Source organism: Gavialis gangeticus, unplaced genomic scaffold (genome assembly GCF_001723915.1).
Source record: "Gavialis gangeticus isolate Ggan-Ray unplaced genomic scaffold, GavGan_comp1, whole genome shotgun sequence".
Classification (NCBI taxonomy): Eukaryota; Metazoa; Chordata; order Crocodylia; family Gavialidae; genus Gavialis; species Gavialis gangeticus.
The window spans coordinates 1,644,770-1,668,860 of record NW_017728964.1 but is presented as its reverse complement, the minus strand read 5'-3'; the positions used below and the strand labels follow the sequence as shown (position 1 = coordinate 1,668,860).

The 24,091-nt window shown below is 43.6% G+C and overlaps 1 protein-coding gene across 1 annotated transcript in view; it reads right to left on the bottom strand.

Annotated features, from left to right (window-relative positions):
* DNAH9 (dynein axonemal heavy chain 9) overlaps positions 1-24,091 on the bottom strand; it is a 609,139-nt gene that overhangs the window by 299,273 nt on the left and 285,775 nt on the right. Inside the window, exons 37-39 of the mRNA XM_019501495.1 lie at positions 18,842-19,007; positions 12,561-12,663; positions 11,055-11,294 (exon numbers count right to left, since the gene is read on the bottom strand). Coding sequence (XP_019357040.1) covers positions 11,055-11,294; positions 12,561-12,663; positions 18,842-19,007 — 509 coding nt within the window. The remainder of the gene's footprint in view (positions 1-11,054; positions 11,295-12,560; positions 12,664-18,841; positions 19,008-24,091) is intronic.

Here is a 24,091-nt window from a genome sequence, read left to right as displayed (position 1 = left end):
GAGGCTTATATGCTGTCCTGCCCCCTTTGACCCTCCTGGGGACCCTCCGATATGTCAGAGCAGATTCTATTAATGTAATTAGCCTATTAGATTAAAAAACTTGACCCATCTAATTAACCATTCTAATTAGAATGCTGCAGCATTTTCAGTATCACATATATTCAGCATCCCCACATTTCAAAATCATGGCAGGAGCACTTTAACTAAAGCTTGTTGAACATTTAAAGCTCCCCCACTGCCATTTTAAAGCATGGGATGCCGAATACATGAGATGCTGCAGGTGTTTTAATTAGATTGGCTCCTGAGTGGCTCCACTGTCTTAGCCGCTTAAAGACAAAGAGACAAAAACAAGGTCTCTTGGCCAAAGATATCACAATATCTAAGAATATCTAAACGTCTGGCCCCATGGGATGCACTTGGGTGACACTGAAAAGTTTCCCTTCAGTCATGAGAGCTAATCACTTGCTTCCAGAAAATGGGGTGTTAGATAAAACATCATGTATCAAGAAAAAACTGATAAAACAGTGACTGTCTGCAACACTGCAGCATGAATATTTGTTCAGGAAAACAACCATGCTCATTAGAGTTGTCACATGTAGTGCTATAATTCCATTACATTGCCTCCGAGTTCCTAAATACATGCATAAACTCTGTTATGAGCCAAATGCCTTCCAGCTGGAACCAATTAGATAAGGATTTATTAAAGGGTAATTTTGAATGACAGATTACTGAGTATAATAATCTTCCCAGGAGACAATATAGATCTGGCACAGAAGCTGGGTAATATGTTAATTATCACAATGAGAAACACCTTCCAATTTTTGTCACACTTCAAAGCAGCATGCAGAAATTGATATGACAGACTGTCAAGGCTTTGAAATCATTCAGGGATCTGGACTAAACTTGATACTCTCTAGTAATTTGAAAGGAAATAGAAAAACAAATTGAGGACAACACATGCATTTAACTATGGCCTGTCTTGGCCTGGGGCTTAAGCACTTCCTTTTTCAGTAAGATTTGGGGTATTCAGCACTGACCAGCAGCAAAGTAAAGATTGCCAGGATAAGTAACTACCTTTAGGGCATGTCTACACATCACCCTGGAGCGATGTTGTTACTGCACCGTGCTTTAGTACTTCCTTTTAGTATTTCTAAAAGTACAGTAACTGCCCGTACTGCACCATGCGCACACTGCATGGTTACTTTCTGCCACTACTTTGCTGTAGCATCACGCTAAAATAGGGGAGTATACCACTATGGCAAAGTAACCACCAATCATGTGCAGACTCGCATGATCGCTACGTTACCATAGCATATTGCATGGCAACATAGGGCAGTGACATATGCTACAGTGACAGGGCGGCATGTAGACGCACCCATTCAGAAATGCTTTGCTCCGAGCTATGGGGGCTTGGAGAAACCAGAAATGCCACAGTGGGCACTTCTGGTTTCACTTTATATTACAAGCTGGCATGCTGGTTAGTGGAGCATGCCAGCTTGTAAGATGCCAGATAACAAAACTTTTACTGTAGCATGTTTTTAGTTGCACTTTAATGCACATTAAAACAGGTTAATGTGCATTAAAGCACATGTAGATGTGCCCAATGGGTGCAGACAGAAGTGACAATTTTTACCTAATTTGGCCACAGAAGGCAGTTTATAGCCATGACCAAACACAATTGCATGAGACATTGTCAGATGGAGACATTTCAAAACAGAGCTTTTTCTGTAACTTCTGTCTGCACGGCCTGCCAACCTTGATCTGTTTTCAAAATGGAAGGGGGAGAAAGGGAGTAGAGGGAGTTTGGTCTGGGAGTTTTTCAGCCCCCAGTGGAAGGTGTAGTGGGTATACTGAAGGTCCCCTAAGGTGGTGTTAGCTCCAATTCACCCACCCCACCCTCCAGAGCTGGCTGAGGAACCCTTAGAATGAACTCCCTCTGCTCCCTTTCCCTCCTCCCATTCTGAAATGGGGACAGGCTGGGAGAGAGGAGGGGCCATTGTTTGGGGAAACCAGCTGCAGGGTCACAGCCAGCAACTAGATTCCCCTCCAACCTGAAACCAGCAGTGGACTTCTGTTTGTTCCAAGGGGTTCTTGTAACTCAGAAGGCTTCCTGCAAAACATTCTCAGCTACAGCAGGGAGCTGCGCTTCTGTTTACATCCAAAGTCTATTATGGCAGACAGAGCATGGTACTAGGGATTCAAATTATTCTGTTACTGAAATTAGTAGTAAAGCTCTCACCAGGTGCATCTACATATGCAACTAATGCACATGAATAAACTGTGGAGCAAACTGCCCTGCAGTAAATGACTCCCAGGCACAGCAACCACACATGTACCTAGGTCAGGAACAAATTGTGCTGGGGAGGAACAGTTTAGGCTAGAGCTGCTCCTGTCCTGCTCCGCCTCCCTGCACTAGCCAAAGGGAACACCAGGCTTCGGTTGCAGCTTGGGTGCCAGCCCCAGGCTGGTAGGGGGCTCTGGGGTCAGCCCTGAGCTTGCAGGGGGCACCGAGAGGGGAGTAGTCCCAGATTCCAGGTAGCTCTGTTGGGTGGCAGAGAAGCTGCCCATGCTATGAGGCTCCTGAAGATACCTTCCAAGCTATGTGACTCAGCAACAGGAAGGAGTGTGACCCCCTGCTGGCTGTGCTGACTGGGAACGATTTACTCCTGGATCAGCATCTGCACATGCATTGCTTTGCAGTAAATAACCTCCACAGCAGGATAGTACTTATATCTCTAGTAGTGCTACAGAGTTCATTAATGTACTCCAGCTTAAATCAGGGCACACATGTAGACACATGTTGTTTACTGTGAAGCTAATTAGTCTACTGTGCAGTAAATGTATCATGTAGATGAGCCCACTAATCCACTAACACCAAGATTTCTCCTTTAGTTTGCAAAGTGAGGGATGGAGCTCAGCTGCCTTTACAGAAAGGAAATCTCAGGAAGTTGTGTTTCTCACAGCAGCACCAGAGAAACATTGGTACCAGCAGTGCACTGGTACTGAGCACTCTTGCACTACCCCAGGCACTGGAGAGTCTAGCCACATCCTTAGGCATTGCACCATGATGAAGATGCAGGTGCACGGAGGGGCGGGCAAACATGCAGGGAGGCTGCTCCATGCATTGTAATTACAGCACATTGGAGCAGACTCAATTAATTGAGTCTGCTGGAGCATGGTAATTACCACACTCCAGCACACTCCAGGGTCATGTCTATCAGCATCCCTGTGCTTAAAATGGTGGCAGGGATGCTTTAACTAAAGCTCATTTGATTCAGGGATGCTGATACATGACGCTCTGGGCACTTTAATTAGAGCAATTCTCACTAAGCATACTTGATAGAGTGGGAACTCTTACTCTTTTTGCTTGTTTTGAGCATGCTAACATGTTTTAACTGCATTTTGACAGTTTGAATATAAAGTGCCTGGTGAGTTGGGTTCTCCGTACACTGGCCCTGCCTTCTAAAATTGTAGAAATTATAAGGGTATTAATGCTGTAAGAGGAAGTTAGTTAAAGGTTGCTTAGGGTTCAGTGATTGCCATGACTTTTGTGGAGGTCTAAGGTGGAGGAACCCTCAGCTCAGAAATCACAGAGAGGTTTAAGAGAAACTCCAAGTAGGAACTATCCCAGAGAACTGCTTTTGCACTTTACTATCCAGCCTTGATGAGAGAAGTACTTATAATATACAAATCCTTCTAGCAGGTACAGGTTGAGACCTATTATCTACTTGTTTCTAGTGAACTGAAATCCTTGGAGCACTAGTGGGTCAGGTAACAAACTTGTGCCTGCTAGATTTTAGAGAGCTAAAATCCTAGAATTCAGTAAAGGTTTAAAAGATTGGGTTGCTTCCACAATTGAATGTGGACAGGTAAAACTACATTCCCCCTGCCCCAGTAGTGGTGAGCAGTGCCTCCTACTGGTGGTGTGCAGCACTGCCCCCCTCCCAATGTAGTGACGCTGAGCTATAACAGCAGCAGTGGAGTACCTGCCTGCCCAGCCCCAGCAATGCTGAGAAGCAGAACCCCCCCCACCCCCTGGCAGGAGAAAAGATTAGGGTAGCATCTACACTTGCTCGACTGGGTTCCACATTCATCTTGAGAGGGACTAAGGGTAACATTACACGATACATTTAGACCATGCTAAGAGCACTTAAAACATAAGTGTTCACAAGTTAAAACTCATCAACTTTTGCTAAATGCCCTCTGAGTATCTCAAAGTGATACCACTTCAGTGAGGATTAACTTTGGACTGTGATACCCAGCTCATGTTAGGGTAACTTCCACCTGCTCCATGAAGATAAAACAAGCAATTTGCAATTCTGCAGAATTCCAGGATGCACTGCTGTCTCCCCCCTATCCCCTCTCCCCCATTCTGTAGACAAACATTTCACCCTCACAAACTCTATGGCCAAGGGGTGGTACTGCCTGGGAGCAGGCAGGGCCCTGCCAGTACCAGGAGGAAGGCTGCAGCAGCAAGAGCATGGAGGCGGAGAAACACGGAGCAATAGAGGTTGTGGCTTCCATCTGCAGGCCTCCCATATTCCCATCCTGGGGTGGGGAGTGGTGGGAAAAGGCTACACTGTGAGGAATACTTCACCGGCCCCAGCCTATCCTAACCCCCTTGATATGATCTCTGCCCTCCAGCCTGCTCTGAAGAGGCAAAAGCTGCAGAAAAGTTCCGCTAACTTTGATTACTGAAGATTAGTACTGAAGATTTGGTTACTGCAGGCAGAGCGTCTCACCAGCATGATTGCTTTCACAGGAAAGGTGCTGTGGAAGTTAAATGTGCACCTGTTACAAGGTGAAGAGATATGTCTGTCCCAGGAAGAGACAGGTGGAGGCCTCTGTATACCCTCCCATGGCGGGACCCGAGGCAGGGCTGACCCACCCTGCCTTCTCCTTAGGGAAGAAGGAGAAAAGCCCTGAAGGCAGGACACACTTATCTTCAGTAGGAAAAACAGAGCCGGACAAGCCATGCCGAGACAAACCGCCCACAGAGATCATCAGCCGCTTTTACTGCCGGCTGGGAGTGGCACCAACTGATGATGTCATTAAGAATTGCCACCTGGCTGATTTAAAAGCTGGCGGCGGGGAAATAGAGGGTGAGACAGCATCACCACTGGGGACAGAAGGCGAAGCTGCTCCCCGGGCTGCACACGAGCAGTGTCAGCAGCTTGGGAAGGATACTGGCAAGGACCCAATTGAGGGGTCTGGGGATTACTGAGAGAGGCACCATGCTGACCTGGCAGGGTGGTTGGGCTAAAGAGGACGGTGTTGAGGGACTTTGGGGCCAAAGATGCTAAATCCATGAGTGGGGCACGCCGAAACCCTGTACCCAAATATTCTGTTTTTTTTTCCAAATTGTTTTGAGTGTCACAGGGCCCCAAAGCAGGGAGAAGGGGCCAAGAGCAACCTCCACAGGCCAGGAGACACCAGGATGGTACAGCAGGCAGCAGCATAGTGAAGGAAACCCCAACGTTTTGACCAGGACAGTCCAACGTCCCATAGGCATCTCGCACTGAAAGACGCTGGGTGATGAGAGGGGGGAAAGAGGAGGCAGGTGAAAATGTCATAAGGGTGAGCTGGAGGTCCAGCAGCTGGCTGTCCTGAGGGTTGGTGCATGGCTGGGGCATAGGAGAGGTGGAGCCCCAAGACCACCGGCTTAGGGGAGTGCCCAGTCCGCAAAGAGTGGGGAGAAGGTCTTTTCCTTCAGTGTTGGGGCTCCAAGTCATGGCAGGAGAGTATCAGGGGCCCCTTCACGGTGAATGTAACTCAATGTCAAGTCAGCCAGAACACCCCCTGCGGCCAGCACTGGGTACATACTCCAAAGCAGCAAGAGAGCACCTCTATGAGGCCAGACAAGTACAATGTCAACCATATACAAGACAGTATGAGGAGTGGCAGACACTGAATAAATCTTTTGGGACTACCAGAGAATGATAGATGATGGTGAAGAAGAGGATGAGAGAATTGTTCAGGAAGGAAGGCTGAAGATGCGCAGGGAAAAAAATGGACATGATAAGAAAAGTGCAAAAAAAAGATGCAGGAGCTGCCAAAGGAAGCCTCAGAAGGAAAACAAGTACAAGAAGAGCTATAAGAAACAAGGCAAGAGTTAGAAACCTGGTTTAAAAGCAAGACAAGAGAGAAAATGTTGTTAGCATAACCATCCTGGGTGGGGGCAAACAAAGTGTGATCCCTGTATTTTTTGGCCAGAGTAAAGGTGGCAAAAGGAGAACTTAAAACAGTGCGGGAAGAAAGTGGTGCCCAGGTAGAAAAGGAGGAGGTGTTGGAGGCGACAAGAAGATTTTATGAAGAGCTATACCAGAAGAAGGAAACAGACAGGAAGAAGATGAATTTCTTGGCAAAGATTGAAGAGAAAGTAGAGGAGGAAACAAAGAAAATGGAAGAAAATATAAATTTAAAGGAAGTGGAGAAGTGTTGAATAACCTTTAAAAAGCAAATCAGCAAGAACTGATGGAATACCTATGGAATTTTATGAGAAGTTTTCAACATGGGTAGGAAGGGATATAGTGGAAGTGCCTGAGAAAATGGCAGAAACAGGAGAGGCAGGGAAAGATTTTACAAGAGGTGCTGTGATCTTGAAAAAAAAACAGTGCAGCAAAGGTGTTGTGATCTTGAAAAAGATTTTACAAGAAATATTGTGATCTTACTCTTGAAGAAAGGGAAGAAGGACATCTTTAAAAACTGGACACTGATTACACTCCATAATATAAACTGTCAGTTAACGGCCAAGACAGTGACTCTGAGGATGAGCAAAAACCTCAAGAAGATAATACATGAAGACCAAGTGTGTGCAGTATCAGGTAGAAGGATCTCTAAAGCGATCAGCTCCAAGAGAAGAAAACAAACACAGTTATAGCAAACCTGGATTTAGAAAAAGCATGACAGAGTGGATCATGATTACATTACCAGATACTAGGAAAAATGGGGTTCCCAGACAAATTTATATGTTGGATAAGGTTGTTGTATAGAGAAGCAAAGAGTCAAGTCCAAATTAATGGAAATCTAAGCAGAGCCTTTGACATCCATATAGGGGTGAAACAAAGGTGTTCCCTGTCACTACTACTGTTTGTGTGTGGCACGAAACCTTAGCACAAAGAATAAGAAAAGACAAAATCATAAGCAGAGTAAAAATACTGGGAGGAGGCGAGGTAAAATACATACTATACTTGGATGATATAAATGTAGTAGTTAGAAATAGCCTTTCAATAGAAAGGGTGCTACAGCATACATCAGAGTATGGAGAAATGACAGAGGCTAAACTCAATAGATCAAAAAAGCACCATAATAGGAGCAGGAAACTGGAAGGACTTGGAGATGTTGGGCCTTAAAATAAGAGAGGGAGAAATCAGAGTCCTAGGGATCCTGATGGGCGCCAAGGGGAAAGGTAATACAGTATGAGAAAAGGTGACAGTAAAGCCATGGCAAATACTTTGGTTATGGTCCAGGAGGACACTGTCCTTTTCCAGAAAAGTGGTGGCATTTAAAGCTGTGCTACTTCTGATTTTATGCACATGCTGACCTAGCATAGACGGTTGTAAGAAATATCTTGCCAGTGGGAGAAGTGCAACACAAATGGAGCTTGACGAGCTCATCAAGGTGCCTGAGGAAGAGACACAGGGACGAAGAAACAGTGGAACATGTTTTGGGAGTGTACATATGCAAAGGGGCATGGGAAAGGGTCTGCCACTTTTGAGTGTCGACAAAATAAATGTGTCATATGCACGGGAGATGGTACTATATGGACTTGTACCAAGAGGACTGGAAGAACCATTGTTAAGGACTTCATTAGCATGTGTTAAAACTAGTTTATGGAAAGTAAGAAACCTCTGGGTGTTTAAGGAGTTGGCTTTCACTGAAATAGAGTGCCTGAAGCTGGAGCTGCATTAACTGAACTACTACATTGATCTGGACAAAGAAGAGGTTGGAGTGGAAGAGGCAGAGAAGAAGTAGAAGAAAAAGGACTGGATGCTTGTTTTGCTAAACCAACAAAGAATGATCGGAGGGGTTGAGAGTTTCAGGTAGTTACTGAGGTAATTGTTTTTTCATGGGTTTCTGTATGAAAAAAAAGTTTTCTATAAGGGTTTGTTCTTTTGTGAGAATGTGATGCGTGTTGTTTAAGGGTTTAATATATGTAGCTTTATGCTTCTGATATGTAGTTGTTTCTGTGCTATGAAGTCTGGTAAAACAAGGATGTGCAATATGTGTAGCTTTGTAAGTGTAGGGTGATGTGTGTTTTTAATAACGTTTGTTTTAAAAAAAAAAAAAAAAAGTTACCATCTGGATATTTACTCCATGTGGGTCATATGTTTTATAGTCATCTTCAGTGTTGGCTGCATATAATCAACATCACAGTTGGTTTCCATTACTGAACATATGCTGCTTTTGGCAGCAATTTAATGATGGAAAATATATTTAGTGAGTTTTCCTTGCGTGTGATTTCCCCTATGCTGATTGCCATTGTAGAGACTAGCTTAGTTCTGGAGCAAAATAGACCCCACACCAGAGCCATGTTAAAACAGACTGTGCCATGGATCCAGACCAGAGATATGGGATGGAAAATTTTCCAGTGTTTTCTTTTTCTGTGGGGAATTTTACATTTCCAAAAATTCATTGTTTCATAAAATTCATTAGTAATAATGAATGGGTGCCAATGCAATATTAGGCAAGTTCAATATTGGCAGTTTCAAAGTTGTAATTAATGTTTTTCAGGTGATTATCCCTAGGAAGTGTGAGAGAGAGTACATACATATTTTACTGATTTGTAAACAGGAGGGTAAATACACTCACATAATAATGCAAACATCAAGTTATGAATTCTCCTAATTGGCTGTGCAAGTCAAATCAAAACCAAATCAACACTCTGCTAAGCTAGTTTCTTTTTCTCAAAATATCTTGCTTCTGGAGAATCAGTCAGAATTACAGTTCATGGAGAAAATGCAGTGTGATGATAAGCTGCCCTTGCCCATAGACTCATTGGTAAAACCATCCTTTAGCGAAAGAAATGTGGTTCAAGTAGTTCTGAATTAGATTTGCCTCAATCTCATTCTGAAATGAAACTAATAAGTAGTGCAACTGATTCTACAGATAGTGACAGTGAAACTGGAGGTGCCACAAAGCCTTAGAGGAAGAGAGTTAAACTCTGTTGAAGTAGATGAGTGGACAACCACAGCATACCATTCACAGTTCTTTGGGTATGCTAAAATTAGTGTGTTAACAGTTTTCAGTGCCTTCTTTTTTTTCTTAAACAAACAATATAGGGGAAGTACATGCTATTGTGTATTGTATTTACATTTTTACAAGTATTCGAATAAAAATAATTTCTTTCCACATAAAGCTTTGAATTTGTTTGAATATAACATTTAAGCAACATTAAGTATGCTGTATTTATTTTTTCTCCTAATCAAATATTTCAGTTCAAATATTTGTGGCTATTGGGACATAAAATTAACATGGGGGTATTTTTTTAGTTTTGTTTACTACATATAAGTCAAATAAACATGATAAATCACATCATGCTCTATTTAGGGCATTGGAAATTTTTCCAATTCAAAATTTTCCAGAAAACCCACATCTCTGATCCAGACCATGCCATGACAAAAAATACAAAACCTGACAACATATCTCCACCACACCCACAATTACTACACCCTATAACAGAACCATTAGCATTCCTGGATCTTACAGCTGCATCTCCAGAAATGTGACACAGTAAAAGATCTGTTATCTAGCATCCCCTGGGAATGGGGGACGTCAGATAACAAAATATGCCAGTTAACTGAGTGGCCCCGGCTGCCACTTCTCATGCCACGTCTGAAGCGTTCCTCCACCCCTCCCATGGCATCACCGACACTCCTGTGGGGCCCACAGGGCCCTGCTGGACAGGAAAACAGGTCCCACACAGCCCCCCACAGCTTGTTATGCCCCTGGGCCATGGGGGCTTGGCAGTGCAGGCTGCTTTGCCCCAAACCACGGGGGCTCGGAGAAACTGGAAGTGCCACAGTGGGCACTTCCCGTTTCACTTTATCTTACAAGCCAGCATGCCAGCTAGTGGAGCACGCCAGCTTCTAAGATGCCAGATAACAGTACTTTTACTGTATATCTCATCCAGTGCACCAAATTCCCTGATGGAAAATACATAGGAGAGACCAAACAACAACTGTGCACCACAATGAACACACACTGGAAATCTATCAAAGACAAGAATACCCAATTACTTGTGGGGGCACATTTCTCACAAGAAAACCACCCTCTCTCCAATCTCTCAGTTCTAATCCTCAAAAGGAATTTACAAAACACCTTTCACAGTCAAACCTACGAACTTCACTTCATAAATCTACTAAATACAAAAAATAATGGACTAAATATAGATGTTGGATTTATGACATATAGCCTTCCTAACATCTGACACCCCAGTATCTCTCCACTATTTATCAGCTACATTTCCACTCCCCCACCCACCCACCTCCAACCTCTCACTCACTGACTCCTCAATTTACATCTTCACTGACTGGCTTTCTTGCATGTGTACCAGCCTATGGCTTCTTCACTATTCATTCCATCCAGGAAGACCACACCAACTGCAGATGCTTCCTCAGCCTGATGAAGGGTATTTATACCCAAAAGCTTGCAGAGAAGAATTTTCCCAACTATTTGAGTTGGTCTAATAAAAGATATCAGACTTACCCAAACAACGTTGTCTGTCTATGTCCTTAGACCAACACGACTACAACATATGTCCCTTTAATATAATATAGAATCGTACCCATGTCACAAAAATCCCAGATTAGCATTCTGACAGCTGGACCAGTTTTCTCAGCCCTCAGCTCCTGTCACAAGTTTCAAATTGACAAAAAGTAAAGGAGATTTTATGAAAAAAAGTTTACTCAGAAAATTATGCTAAGTCTTTTCTTGGTAAACTGAGAAGCTTAGGTGGCCTTGCTGAGCCTAGCAAGACTCAGGGAGGGGAATACATACTTTAAAATACCCACAAGCTGCCTTCAATGTTCAAGAAGAAAAGCTGCCATTCTTACTTGGAAGATATTGGAGAAATCTCGTAGATTGAAAATGTAATGAAATTTGATAGCTGTTGGCAAAAACATAGCAGCTACTTTCTGGTGCAGACCAAGTGCCAGGGTTATTAGTTGCTGAGCAGATTTCTGCAGAGGCCCAGGGAAATTCTCACTTTTCAGATGCTGAGTTAAGATGGTGCTGTAGATGGTGGACAAAGCATCTGATCCAGGAAATGAGAGTGCAAACACACTGAAGTGACGCTGAGGAAGAGAACGAAAACACAAACAAATTTATAGTTTTATTGGCCTCATTTCTAAGTGAAATGGGCTTGGGCATTGCTCAGAAACCATTTTTAACAAAATAATGCACCTCGGTAAAGAAGATTAAGGAGTTAGAAGATTAAGGAGGCCAACTCCTTTCATGAAGTGCTTGTCAAGAAATAGGGGCAAATTCTGCTCTCAATTCTGTATGTTCCCATAAACATTCAATTGATGTCAGTTCAATATATGTACATAGCTGTTGAGGGCAGAATTTAATCCTCATGCAAAATATATTGCTACTGTATAATTATCATGGTCATTCTTGCATATCCCTTCTGAGTTTCTCTGTTTTTCTCATAAAACTAAGTTTGATTCCATACTTCTTGCTGGCAACGTAACTGCAAATTGCTGTATACCTGATCATGAACTAGCAATGCCCTAGCCTCTTTGAGACTCATTTGGTAAGTACTACCCTTCAATGCCAAGAGAAGAAAATCTTCTAATAATAGAACGCTTTTCTCAAGTTACGTAAGAAACATTGCAATTGCCAGATTGACTCAGACTCAAGGTCCATAAAACAAAGAATCTTGTTTTTCACAGTAGCTAACCCCAAATGTATTACAGGAAGAGACAAGCAAATTCAAATACATCAAATGTGGGGTACCTTGTCCCCTGTGCTAGGGCTCTGCCTCATCTGTAATAGACGATCACTTAATCCCTACTACAGATTTAATACCTGTTGCAAAATTTAGACTACCATATACTTTCATAATTTTTAAATTGTATTTTATGTTGTTGGTGCCAAAAATGTAGCTAACTTTTATAAAGCAAGACAAAAGGGCTTGAGTGAATACAATCAAAGGGTTAAATATTTAATACTTAAAAGAATATTCTAATTAAAATAGTTTAATTTAAAATAAATGTGTAAGGCCTTGGCAGCTGTTCTGAAACCAGGTTTGGCTGGCTGGAAGAAGTCTTAGTCCAGCTCTAGCTCTAAACAGTACTATGTTAAGAAATACAGAAGTGAAAGACCAAAAATAAGGGCATAAGGAACTATTCTACACTCAAGTCTGCCAACACATTGACTTAAAAATGAATTTATATTGATGTTATTGACACTAGAATATGGCCATGAATCTTTATTAAGGCTAAAGTATTAATTTCAGGGTCATAGCTACTATTTTCTCCTACAGGTGATTTTTAAGAATACTTTGAAGATATTCTAACTATGCTAAAACCATAATGTAATTAGCAATATGTCTGTACCTGAAGACGTGAGTTGATTGTGAAACTCCCTGCAGTAGGGTTCATACATGACACATATTGCACGTTCATGATCTCTTTCAGGGACAATTTGTTTCGGTCATACCTTTTGCAAAAAAGAAAAAAACAAAAGACAAGAAAAAAACAAAAAAACAAAAACATTACAATAATTATAGTAGTACCATGCCACCTATGAGCATCTGTCTGCTAAATGTGTTTGAGTGCATCTGTGACAGTTTTTCACTTACACATCTGTCAGTCCTGCTACAAAGTAGCACAGAACAGTGCCAGACCTGGCATATCAGACCAGCCTAGACCAAGGGTGGGTAAAATACATCCCATTGGCCAGATCCAGCCTGCTAGGCACTTTTATCTGGCCTGCAGCATACACCAAAGAATTGTACCCTGCCCAGCCTTTCCACGCACAAGGGTGGGAGCAAGGCATCCACATATACCTATGCCCCCAACATACCCTATTGCGCCTCACTCCCACCCTTGGGAACGGATGGGCCAGGCCCAGCCAGCAGGCAGCTTCCAGACAGGGCTGCTGCTGCAGCCACCAGGGACCTGCTCAGATCCCTTTGCATCCCATTCACTCTGGGCAGCAGGTATGGAAGTAGCAGGGGTGGAGCTGCAGCTAGGTGGGAGAACAGAGAATGGGGTTGACAGCAGCGCACAGCCCACACCCAGGGGTTGGCAGCAGTGCAGAACTCGGGTGGGTATCTTGTGGGTGTGAGGACCCCCTCCCACATCCCCCTATGGTACACAACCCTGGCAGGCGGTGGCAGCAGCACCAGCAGGCGGGGGAGGGGGGTACTTGTGCATCTCTGGGCAAATCCCTTCTAGGTGAAAGGGCCTAGAACAGGATTCCCCACATCTTGGGTGAATGTTTTAACCACTCAGGTATTGGAGCTAAAATGTGGAGAATCGTTCTTCTCCATCTAACATCCTCTAGTCACAGGTTTCTGGCTTGATATGATCTTGGGCCGCCTTCCCCCTCTTCTCCCATGCCTTCTGGCTTACAGGTCCAAGAACAACAGCAAGCAGCAGCCAGTGCAAGGTGTCCTGGGAGCTGTAATTCTTTAGAGCAGCAGTGGAGTTTGCTGCTGCCAGGATAAAACTTTCATCCCTTTTTGCCACCAAAGCCCATGTTCAGAGGGAAAAAAAATGTTGACTTTGGAAGCAAAAAAGAAAAAGGGGTCAATTCTGCCCTACTGCAATTCTCAAAAAAACTTGTGCTCTATGAGACACATTCCCTGCACCAGCTGCTTCTTGTAACTGGAAGTACAGGTAGAGTGAAGCAGCCAGGAGTCCTGGAGCGAGGCACTCTCCCTCCACCCTTCTGGTGCCTCTCCCCTTAGGCAGCATCCATGACGCAGGTCCCTCACCCCCCCACTTTACACTACTGGTTGGATATTAGGAAGAACTTTCTAACTAGGAATGTGGTTAAATACTGGAATTAGATTACCTAGGCAGGGAGTGAAATTCCCATTACAGGAAGCTTTTAAGGGCAGGTTAGTCAAACATTTCTCTAGGATAGCTTAGATAGCAATGTTCCTGCTTTCACCAGAGAGATGGAGTAGATGACTCTACATGTGCCTAGCAAAAGCATGCATTCAAGAACAGCAAACAGGTAAGCCCTCCATTTATAAATAAGGACAATAACAATTCAGTTTCCATATGTAGTTATATTGATTCAATATGGGATTTGCCCTCAACAAGAAATTTTGCCCTTGTAAGAAACTATTTACAATGTTAAGTTTAGGCATCTGACTTTTCTGAAACTACTTCAAAATGAGGTAGTTTAATATGGGAGATAATTGGATAGGCAGTAGCACTGCCAAGAAGAACCTGGGAGTTTGGCTGGAGTACAAACTCAAGCAGAATCAGCAATGTGAAGTTGTCACAAAAGAAGCAAATCCAATTTGGGGCTGTGTTAACAGGAGTATTATATGCAAGACATGGGACATGATAGCATCACTTTATTCAATAATGGCAAGGCATCAGCTAAAGTACGGTGTGCAGTTCTAGGTTCTGCATTTTAAAAAGGATATTGAGAAAATGGCGATTATCAAGAGATGAGTAATAAAGATGGTAAAAGTATTAGAATAAAACCTGCATGAAAATAGGCTTAGAGAAAAGGTCAGTAAAAAGATTAGGGGAGATATAATAGCAGCTTTCAAATATTTGAAAGACTACCATAAGGTAGAGAGAGAACAACTTTTCTCTCTTGTTGCAGAGACCAGGACATGAAGTAAGGGGGTAAACTGCAACACAGCAGATTTAGATCAAATCTCAAAAAAAAAGAAAGAAAAAAAAAACCCTTCCCTAACCATAAAAGTAGGAGAATGGAACAAGCTCCCCAGGAAACTTACAGAATCTCCTTCATTGGTGCCTTTCAAAAGAGTCTGGATAGGCACTTGTCTGAGATGGTCTCGAAATAGGGTACCTATTTGGGCAGGGGTGGCGGGGGACTGAGTGACCCTTTGCAATCTCTTCCAACTCTACATATTAATTATTCTAACTCGATGTCAACAAAATTAAACAAGTATTGCCAGCTTTTGAGTACATACGTTTTGGAACAAGAGTGATTAACAGTTAGTGGGCTCATCTATATGTGCGATTAATATGTGCAAATAAAACCTCTGGAGTTTACTGCTCCTGGGCATGCCATTTGAAAGTAAACCCGGAAGCAAAAAACTCCAGAGCACATTGCTATGGAGTTTATTGATGTGCAGCATGTGGAACCCCAGAGCAGTCTAGGCTGGTAGGCGACTTGGCAAGTGGGTCTGCCAACCCAAGACTGCTCTGATGGGGCTCCACATGCTGCAGAAGCGGTGGCTGAGATATGCGGGTGCCTTAATGTGGGGCTAGCCAGCAGGTAGCACCCTCATGCCCCAGCCAGCCCTGTCATCATCTATACATGTGCTGTGGTGCACAGAACAATGTTGTGTGTTGGTGTTTGACAGTGTTTGTTAGTCCACTGACCTAATAGGGTTGCATGTGTAGACAGTGACATTTTACTGTGGAGCTAATTAGTCAGTTTAAGAGTAAACAAACTGTGTAAACACACCCTATGTATGTTAATGAGTCCTCCACTGACAAAAATAAATACATCATGAGCATTTCCAGCACTGTAATAGTATACAAAAGGGGCAAAACTAGAGTCTTTTCACTCTAGGACTCTTCCTGTACTTTAGACTTGTTTTCAAAGAGGGAAGGCACGAGGTTTTAACAAGGGCAGAGCACCCGTAGAGCCTGAAGGCTTAGAGGTAAATTGTAAATCTAAGGTCCACTCTAAAAATTATATTTATGCAGCAATTGTGTTTGTCATGTCATAAATGAGAAGAGTGCTTCACATGCACCCTATTTAAGGTACCATAAAATGGCAAATGAACCAGAAAATTTTCTGCATATAACATAGAACATGTTTATGGCTGGTTTGTATGCCACCTCAAAAGTAACATGCAGTTGGAGTGGACAATTAACTGGCTGTCAGCCCCTTATGAGGTTATGAGTCAAAAGGGGAGCCAAAGGGCTTCCTCACTGGTAGCATTAAACCTCATGTGCAGCAAGTCTAATTGAGCTGACAGGTGCACGGTTTAAAGTCCCCCACAGAGAAGCCCTTTGGCTGCCCTGCCAGGAGTCTCTAATCCCCCGTACCCAGTAGTCCTGCCAGAGCTGCCAGGCATGAAATTTTGATAAGCCATGGACAGACAAGGGATAGGGGCTGAAAAAACCCAGAGCTATCCACACCAGGGCCTAAAATCAAGTAATTTTCAATCCCCAACCCAGAAAGCTCTAGGTCTGAAAACTGAACCCAGAGCTGTTCAGACCACTCCAACCATCAGTTGATTTTCATTCCCGCGTGTGAGTTTCTGTGTCTGGCTTTCAACTTGCCATTGCAGGAGGAGCTTTGGCTCACAATCATGGGCTCCACCTGCACTGGCATGCAGTAATAGTGAGATTGGGATCTAATTCCTGATCCCAAAATCACGTCTTGTCATGCACACATGATATGAAAGGAAGCGTGATTGCTAGGATTAGATTTCAAATCACATAGCACTATAAAATGAATGTAGGCCAGGAGCCTAACACTGTGCTGCCAAGTCTGACTGTGATGATGGAGGTGCTAAGCTGTGAAGAGAATGTATGTTAGTTATGCAAAAGGCTGTGTGGTGAGCCAGTTAAATGACACCCAGCAGGGTTCTTTGGAGCATGGCCCATAGTGGCAGTTGTGTGTGGGCAGCAGGAATCTGCATATCAAATAGATGCTTGATACAGCATCCATTGTCTTATGCATGCAGAGTCATGGCTAGAAAATGATATTTAGAGATTTGCCTTTAAGAATTGCATGACAGTTAAAATAGATATTGAATTAAAACAATGGTCCAAAGCAACAGCAAGGGTTAATTGGTTTCTAAAAGCCTGTTTGTGACAAAGTTTCCTTCAAGGCCACTGTGTCTGAAGCCAGCAGACAAATAAGCTGAGAAACTGAAGACATGTATCACACTGTTTCCTGAAAACCCATAACAAAGATAAGGGAGTCTGCAGCACTGGCTAAGTCACAGTGACCAGCTGCAGAGCCCCTAGGATTTCTGGTTTTGGTGTATGGACCAAAATAGGAGGCTGGGCATGCCCAAAGTAAGACACTAGTAAATGACCATATTAAGATGTATTCATATGATGGGTCAGCCCTCAACCTCCAAGACTGTTAACATTCAAGAAAAAAACCCACAGGGTCAAGCTCACCTACTGGCCAGGCATACCTTTCCTCTGTGAACCCTAGGACTGGTAGATATAGAATGGGGGAGGGGGGTTATTTTGTTCGCCTTGCCTATACTACTCGCACCTGCTATCACTGAGTATCAATAAAATTTGCCTATTATCAAATGAAAGAAGTTATGGTCAGTTGGAGGGCTTGGGTCTACCTGGAACAAGGTATCTGGGTCATAAATCCAGTGCCAACATGGAATGAGGTGTTAGGAAATCAGGGAAGAGAGCAAATCTCACTTAAATAACTTCTTTTATATTTATTTAATATATGCTTCATCTCTTTCCATCCCCTCTCACAGCCCACAAAGCAAGAATCCTATTCCTTGTCACTTTGCTTCTTTTCATGTATCCCTCCGGGGTTTTTTATCTTCACAATAAGCCCCTTGCTGAAACCAAGGGTTTGCAGGAATTGTCCTGATCTGGAAAGTACACTAGGGAGCAAACTGCAATGACTCCCTCAACATTACCCTATAGAGGTGTTGTATACTTGCTGCTACTGGCTTCAACAATATAAGCTGTATCTTTTAGAATACTGCAACAGTTTTTTTCTTCAAGTTACTTATGTCAGGAACCATTCTTTCTTGCTGATTCATAATAAAAAAAAAATCATACAGACCTTTTAAATTACAGATGCAGGATCCAGTAGTAAAAATCCTACCAAACAGATACTAATCAAATACCTGGTGCTACTCTTTGACCTCTACCGGGGAGCATTTATAAGATGCAAAGGCTTATCCATAAAAGCCTACAATTAAACAAGCTTGCAAACTGCTATTGGATAGGAGTAACAAGAAACTACAGAATGCATGGGCTTGTCCAGATGAGAATGCACACACATTTCCCTGGGGACAAATAGCAACAGCATATAGTTGTGCCACTGCTACTTGTCCTTGGGGAATGCTCCTGCACGTGGACTCTGGTACATGGCAAATTACCCTGGTGCAGTAGGGGACGCTGGGGCAAGCACCTGGGCTGGCCCCAGCAGCCTTACCTACAGTCCTGGGTGCCTCCCAGGTCTGCAGCGATGACAATCTGGATGCATAGAGCCTGTCCGGCAGCCAGAGTGTGGCTGTGGCTGGCCAGGCCCCAGTTTTGAGAGGCACATGCTGCAGCCATGTGTGCCGCTCCCTTTGCTTTTTTAAGCCCTTTTTTTAAGATTCTGGGATTTCCCAATATCTAATTTTGATTCTGTGCTGCAAATATGCAGTGCAGAAAACCTTTTAATGTGTGTGGGGTGTGTTCTGTGGTACCTCAAAAGCCTTTGAGGAACCACAAAGTGCATGTGGCTGCTCATTTAGATGTGCTCTATACGACTAAGATTTATCCCAGTGGCTCTAAGGGAAGGGGAACTCTAGTCCAAGACATCAAGAGCATGTCTGTTGCTAAACAGTCAGTTAAGCCAGGCAAAGGGTTATGGAAATAATTTGATTTAAAAAAGAAAATGCCAAACCCAATACTAGATTAACAGCAAAGAGATCATGAATAAAGGTACCCAGGAAGTTACCTACCAGTGGCCATAGTCCAGGTGTTGCCTGATGAGTGTATGGGGCTGTACTGTCCCGTATGTGTCTACTTCAGGCATATTCATATCATCAATGAAGTAGATGAGCTTTTTGGTGCCAGGTGGACCATAATTCTTACCAGCCTTTTTATCCAGAGGCCTCTCAAGTACAGCTGTAAGGGAGCAAATGTAGAAAGTTAAAAATGCTGAGCTATACTCACCATTGATGTGAACAGTGAGGTACATAACATGCTTGTTGTAAGCCAGTCACCAAGTGGTCGAGTCCACTCATGGTGAAAACACAAAGGGTTTAATAGTACATCTTAGAGACACGGGTTTAAACTGACCTTGCTTGCAATATCAAGCAATGCCTGGAGGACACAGGTGGGATGAAACGTGATTGAAAGCTGTGTTGCCCTGACCAAACTATCTTTGGCCTGTTACACAGGAATTAAGGGTTGGACTAAACAGTCCAGAGGTAGCAAGCTGAGGAAGTCCAAACTTGTGGAATGGCTTGAACTGGCCATCGTATTACCAGAGTATTTGTTACCTTCCTTCCTTTTTATATTAATAACAACAAACCTCAGGAAAGAGATGGAAATGTTTCTCCCACACAAGGTGTACAGTACTTTGTCCCAGGACTCTTATTATTGGGGAAGCTTGTAACAGTGACTGAATAGGAATTGAAGAGCTAAGTAGCACAATCCAGAGCTAACCCTCACCTAAAGTGGCATAACTTTGAGATGTTCAGGGGGCATTTAGCATAAATAAATGAGCTTCAAAGTACAGTTGTGTGTATTTTAAGTCCCCTTAGTTTGGTCTATATTTAACAAGTAACTTCACCCTGCGTGGTACTAACATGAGATATGGTAAATTTTTTCAGGTTTTCTTTTTGGTAGGGGGAAAGGGGAAGAAAAGAAAAACTGGGTTTGTTTTATAGCATGAGGCCATGAGAAAGCTAGATAAATATTTAACAAAAATCACAGCCATGTAATTGAACCAAGAATCTTTTATTTCATAAGTTATCAGCTCCTCAGAAACTGAAGCAAACTTTATTGCATTCACTTGCTGCAAAAACAACTAAATAATTATATTCTACAGATTTTTTTCCTAATGGTTGTTTATTTTGGGAATGCATTTCCTCTTGAGAGCACACAAAAAGAGGTAATTCTTTAAAATTACAGCAAATTGGAAAGAAAAAAATTGGCTCTGGGAATTTTAGAATGTCCGTTTGTTAGAATGTATATTTAATTCACATATTATGTAGAAAAGTTAGTAAGGGAAATTTATATTTTCTTTCTTCCAGAACACCAATTACAGGCATATATGTTTTAAAATATTTTCTCTTCATTGCATTTCACATGTCTTTCCTTCTACACTATTCAGAATTCAGATAATTTCTTGCCTTTTGGCAGTTTGCTGCACAAAATAACTTAAAGCACTAGGAAAATATGAATGTTTTGAATTATGAATATTACTTTCTTCAACAAAACCATAATAGCTGAAATTTCTGGTAGCGTGGAGTGTTTCAAATATGCATTTAATTTAAATGTAATTAGTGTTTAGTTAGCATATAAAATCAGCCATTATGAGGTTAAACTAGTACGCAAGAGATTCATCAAAATGATATGCGATTACTGAGGATCAAGTGACATACTTGTGAAAGAAGGATTTTAATTTGAACCAATAACTCACAATAAAAATATGTTTATGCATGTGGGGCCACATGATGGACAGCCCTCACTTCCAACCAGCAGTGAGGGACAGGGATATATGACAGGCAGCCCTTGTAGCCAATCAGCAGCAAGGGGCAGGGATACTAGGGCCCTTTGGCCTATCAGAGGTATGGCAGGGTGGCACACCCTGCCCATGAAATGGCTGTTGGACCCTGCATTCTGCCTCCGAAATCAGTGGGCAGCTGCCTCAAATTCAGTAGGTCTCTAATCATAACCACCCTCAGCCTACTCCTTCCCAAACTGAAGGGTCCTAAGCTTTCTGGTCTCCCCTGGTGTGCCATCTGTTCTTACCCCTAATCATTCTGGTTGCCTTTCTCTGTACCTCTTCTAATTCTACTATATTTTTTTTTTTTTTTTGAGATGCAGAGACCAGAACTACACAGTATTCAAGATGCAAGCACGTCATAGATTTATTAAGTAAATGATATTTTCAATTCCCTTCTTAATGATGTTCAACACTGATACTGACTTTTGACATGGACTAATGATACATACTGATATATACTACTGCCAACAGTTCTCTATTTTAATATTTGAGTTTCTTCAGAACTCTCAGGTGAATGATGCCTAATCCCAGTGGCTGGTCCATGGGCCAGATCAGGCCCTGCAACACATCCCTTAGCTCCAGTCAGGGCCTTGCACCACTTCCCTCAGCCCTGTGCAGTCAGACTGGGCGCCTGCAGTGCCTTTTTGGAGCCCACACTGCCTCTAGCCGGCATCTATGTACCTGGATCAGGCCTGGGCCACCTCCACCCACTGATCTAGCACATTATCCAGTCCATAAGGATCCCTACAAGTCTGAAAATGTGGCAGTAGGGGAGCATCTATTTTCTGACTCCTGCAGGCCAGATGGCTCACGAGGTACAAGGTCATAAGCTGAAGGGCTACAAACAGCATAGTAACAAGCATAATTAGCAGGGATCTGGGTTTTCTGTTTCCCATGGAAAAATGAAGTAAACAGCAGATTTTACCTTTTACCGGACGCAAACCTGGATTTCTCATTTTACCGGAGAAACCGGCAGATTTGGCACCTTTACAATGAGCTCCCTGCAGGCGGGCAGGAGCTAGGATCGAACGGGAAGAGGGCAGTGAGACTGAGGGAGCCACGTGTATGTACATGCACGTGGACCCAGGCAGCCTGGAGAGCAGCTCCCACAGGTAAGGAGCAGGGTGGGGAAGAAGGGGATTGAGGTCCCTGTAGGGAGGGAGGGAGCTGTGCAGGGCTGGGACTGCTGCTCAGCCAGGCGTTGCATGGGACTTGGGGCCTAGGGCTGCAACATGTGGCTGCAGGGCTCCAGTGGGGAGTAGGATGGGGCCCCAGGAGGCTCATCTGGGGGGTAGGGGTGGGGCCAGCTCCCCACTGTGCCACACACTCCCGAGGGAGTCAGTGGGAACCCATACCCCCCAGATCTGTGCACAGGGTAGGTACGAGCTGCAGGCGTGGGCTCCCACTCTGCTGCCTTACCTTGGGGCTTCCACAGCCCAGTGGGTGTGACCCGGCATGGCAGGGAACAGTGGAGCTGCATGAATAAGCTGCTCATTGCTGCAAGCTCTGCACTGCCCTGGTGATGCACCTCCTGCATGTGGCTGCAGTGAGGGCAGTGGCATGGGGTTGTGCCCCTCAAAACAGTTGTGTCCACAGGGGCTGCATCACCAGGGAAGCACTGAGCTCACAGTGGTGAGCAGCTTCTCCATGCAGCCCCGCTATTCCCTGTTTTTATTAGAGAATTTGTGATTTTTATTAGAGAATTTTCAATTTTGTATCAGGGAAAACCAAGATCCGTGGTAATTAGGTAATGGGGAGCCCCTGCCACAAAAGCAAAGACAGTTGTTTGGGAAGGGACAGAGCCAAGAATCAAGCTGTGCTCTAGGGCAGAGGAAAGCATTCTGGCCCAGGCTGTGCTCATAGAAGGAGTTTCCAGCGGCACTGTGAGAGCTGTGACTGAGGAGCACGTGGGGAGTGCGCATACAGGAGACAGTTTATGCTCGTTGCTAATTTGGGGCCAAAACCCCACCAGGCATAGATGGTTATAAGGAGAGAAAGGAGACTGTTGCAGATACTCTTAAGAGGTGCATAGTCTATTTTGAGTTTGAGTATACCAGGGAGCTGTCAGGCCCTAGCGAAGCTAATTGGGCTACCAGCCCTGGAGAAGCTGAAAATGGGTTATCAGGCCCTGAGGCGAACCAAACTAAGGGGTAAGTAGCCCGATGGACTAAACAGAGAGGCAAGGAACCCTGAAGAAACTGAATTTAGCCCAGGCAGAAGAGCCCTGTGATGAGCATGGCAGAAAAGAGCACCTGAGGTGCCACTCCAGTGATGTGAGGGTTGCCTCCCAAACTAAAGACCAAAAACAAAGGCATGGCAGAAGAGGTAGGGAGGTTGTTAGTAATCTGGAGGGCCCAAGCAAGCCCCAGCTGGCTCCCCTGGGGCATCAGTAACGTAACAGAGGCAGGAGGCCTGTCACATTTCTGTTGTCACTTAAACGTGATCCAACTCTTCGGAACTATTTGCTAAGAATGTATCTGATGTGGGAATTCTACCAATATTTCCTACAGTAAAAAAACAATTAAAATAATTAATTTAGCTTCTCTACTCCCTCATCATCATCCCTGAGTACACCTTTTTACATCTAATGATCCCACCAATTCTCTAGCTGACTTCCTACCTACTGATTCATTTAAAGAAGTTGTTATTATTAACTTTAACACCATTTTTTAAATGGTTCTCAAACTGTTTTCCCCCACCTTATTACACTTTTACACCTGGCCTAATGGAGCTTGTGGGCTCTCCTGTTTCCCTCATTTGGACATACCCTCCATTCTTTGGTGCCTTTTTGCCTTTCAAAACCCTAACATTGCTATTAAACCATGCAGGGGTTTTGCTGAATGTTTTGGTGCCTTTTTTGATTTGTGGTATTCACTTTTATTAGGCCTGTATAATAACATTTTTTCAAACATCTTTGAGGCTGTTTGCAAGTCTTTTACATTTTTGAGAGCGTTTGGCCCAGTGATATTAACAAACTTATCATGGCTTGTGAATGCCAGCAGAAGAACAATGTGACCAGGCACCTTAGACAGCTGCCATACACAGGGACAACAGAAACTTTTGATTGCTGCTGCTGTCATGATTGCATGGCTGTGGAAAAAGCCAGTGTCTTTCACCCTCCCCATCCCCACTGGCAACCAGGGAGCTCACCCTGTCACCCTGCCACTGGTGGGTGCAATACTATGTTTACTATATTGTTCTTTCAAATGTGGACTCACCAACTCCACTCAGTACAGATATCAGAATTGTATTTGGAATTAGTATGTGAAATTCCAGAGTGGAATTTGTAATTTGTAGTTGGAGAGGCCAACGAAGGGCCATGCTCTTCTTGATCTGTTGCTCACAAACAGGGAAGAATTGGTGGGGAATGTAGTAGTGGATGGAAACTTGGGCACCAGTGACCATGAAATGACTGCATTCAAGATCCTGAAGACAGGAAGGAGAGCAGCAAAATAAAGACCTTGGACTTCAGAAA